The sequence below is a fragment of the Sorex araneus genome, chromosome 6 (genome assembly GCF_027595985.1).
Source record: "Sorex araneus isolate mSorAra2 chromosome 6, mSorAra2.pri, whole genome shotgun sequence".
NCBI lineage: Eukaryota > Metazoa > Chordata > Mammalia > Eulipotyphla > Soricidae > Sorex > Sorex araneus.
Window position 1 is genome coordinate 109,108,552 of NC_073307.1, and position 1,143 is coordinate 109,109,694.

A 1,143-nucleotide genomic window follows, 5' to 3' on the forward strand; every position below is an offset into this window, starting at 1 on the left:
ACAAACTCCAAGGAATATGAATTATTTCTCCTTGTGCAAAATAGGTACTAACAAAATTTGAAGAGTGTCACATTTACCGGCTGGAGAGAAGAAAAAAATCACTGTGACTGAGTTTTTAGAATTCCCAAAGAAAGCCAGAAATGTGTAGAATGAAAATATAAAACTAATAAATATTCACATTTACTTTAACAGGAACAGTTCACAGCAGAGATGCAATCTGGAAATCATACCAGTGTGAAAGAGTTCATCATTTTGGGATTAACAAAGGATCCTACGCTTTGTATCATCTTCTTTGTAATATTTCTAGGAATTTATGCTTTTACATTAACGGGTAATATCAGCATAATCATTTTAATAAGAAGTTGCTCTCAACTACATTCCCCCATGTACCTCTTCCTTAGTCACTTGGCCTTTGTGGACATTGGGTATTCCACATCAGTTGTACCTATTATGCTTATAGGATTCCTGAAATACAATCTGGTCCTCCCTGTCACTGGCTGTGAAGCACAGCTCTGTTCTGTGGTCATGTTTGGGACAGCTGAGTGTTTTCTGCTTGCCGCTATGGCCTATGATCGTTATGTGGCCATCTGCTCCCCGTTGCTCTACTCCACCCACATGTCACCTAGAGTCTGCATGGTTTTACTGATAGCTTCCTACCTAGGCGGATGCATAAATTCTTGGTCATTTGCTAGTTGTGTATTGAGTCTGTCATTTTGTGGACCAAATGAGATAGATCACTTTTTCTGTGATTTCTCCCCTCTGCTGAAACTGTCTTGCTCAGATATCTCCGTTATTGAAATTATTCCTTCCATCTCATCTGGGTCCATCATGGTGGTTACAGTGTTTGTCATAGCTCTCTCTTACATCTACATCCTCATCACAGTCCTGAAGATGCGCTCCACAGAAGGGCGACACAAGGCCTTCTCCACCTGCTCCTCCCACCTCACTGCAGTCACTCTCTACTATGGGACTATTTTCTTCATTTATGTCTTGCCCAAATCCAGCTACTCAACGGAGCAGAACAGAGTGATATCTCTGTTCTATACTGTGGTGATTCCCATGTTGAACCCACTTATTTATAGTCTGAGGAACAGAGATGTAAAGGAGGCTCTCAGAAAGACAACTATCAGGATATGTTTATAG

General features: G+C 40.8%; 1 protein-coding gene across 1 annotated transcript; it reads left to right on the top strand.

The window, feature by feature from the left end:
• Positions 1-210: 210 nt before the first annotated feature.
• LOC101538466 (olfactory receptor 491-like) lies at positions 211-1,143 on the top strand. The gene has a single exon (XM_004613678.2). It carries the CDS (start codon positions 211-213, stop codon positions 1,141-1,143), a length of 933 nt encoding a protein of 310 aa, XP_004613735.2.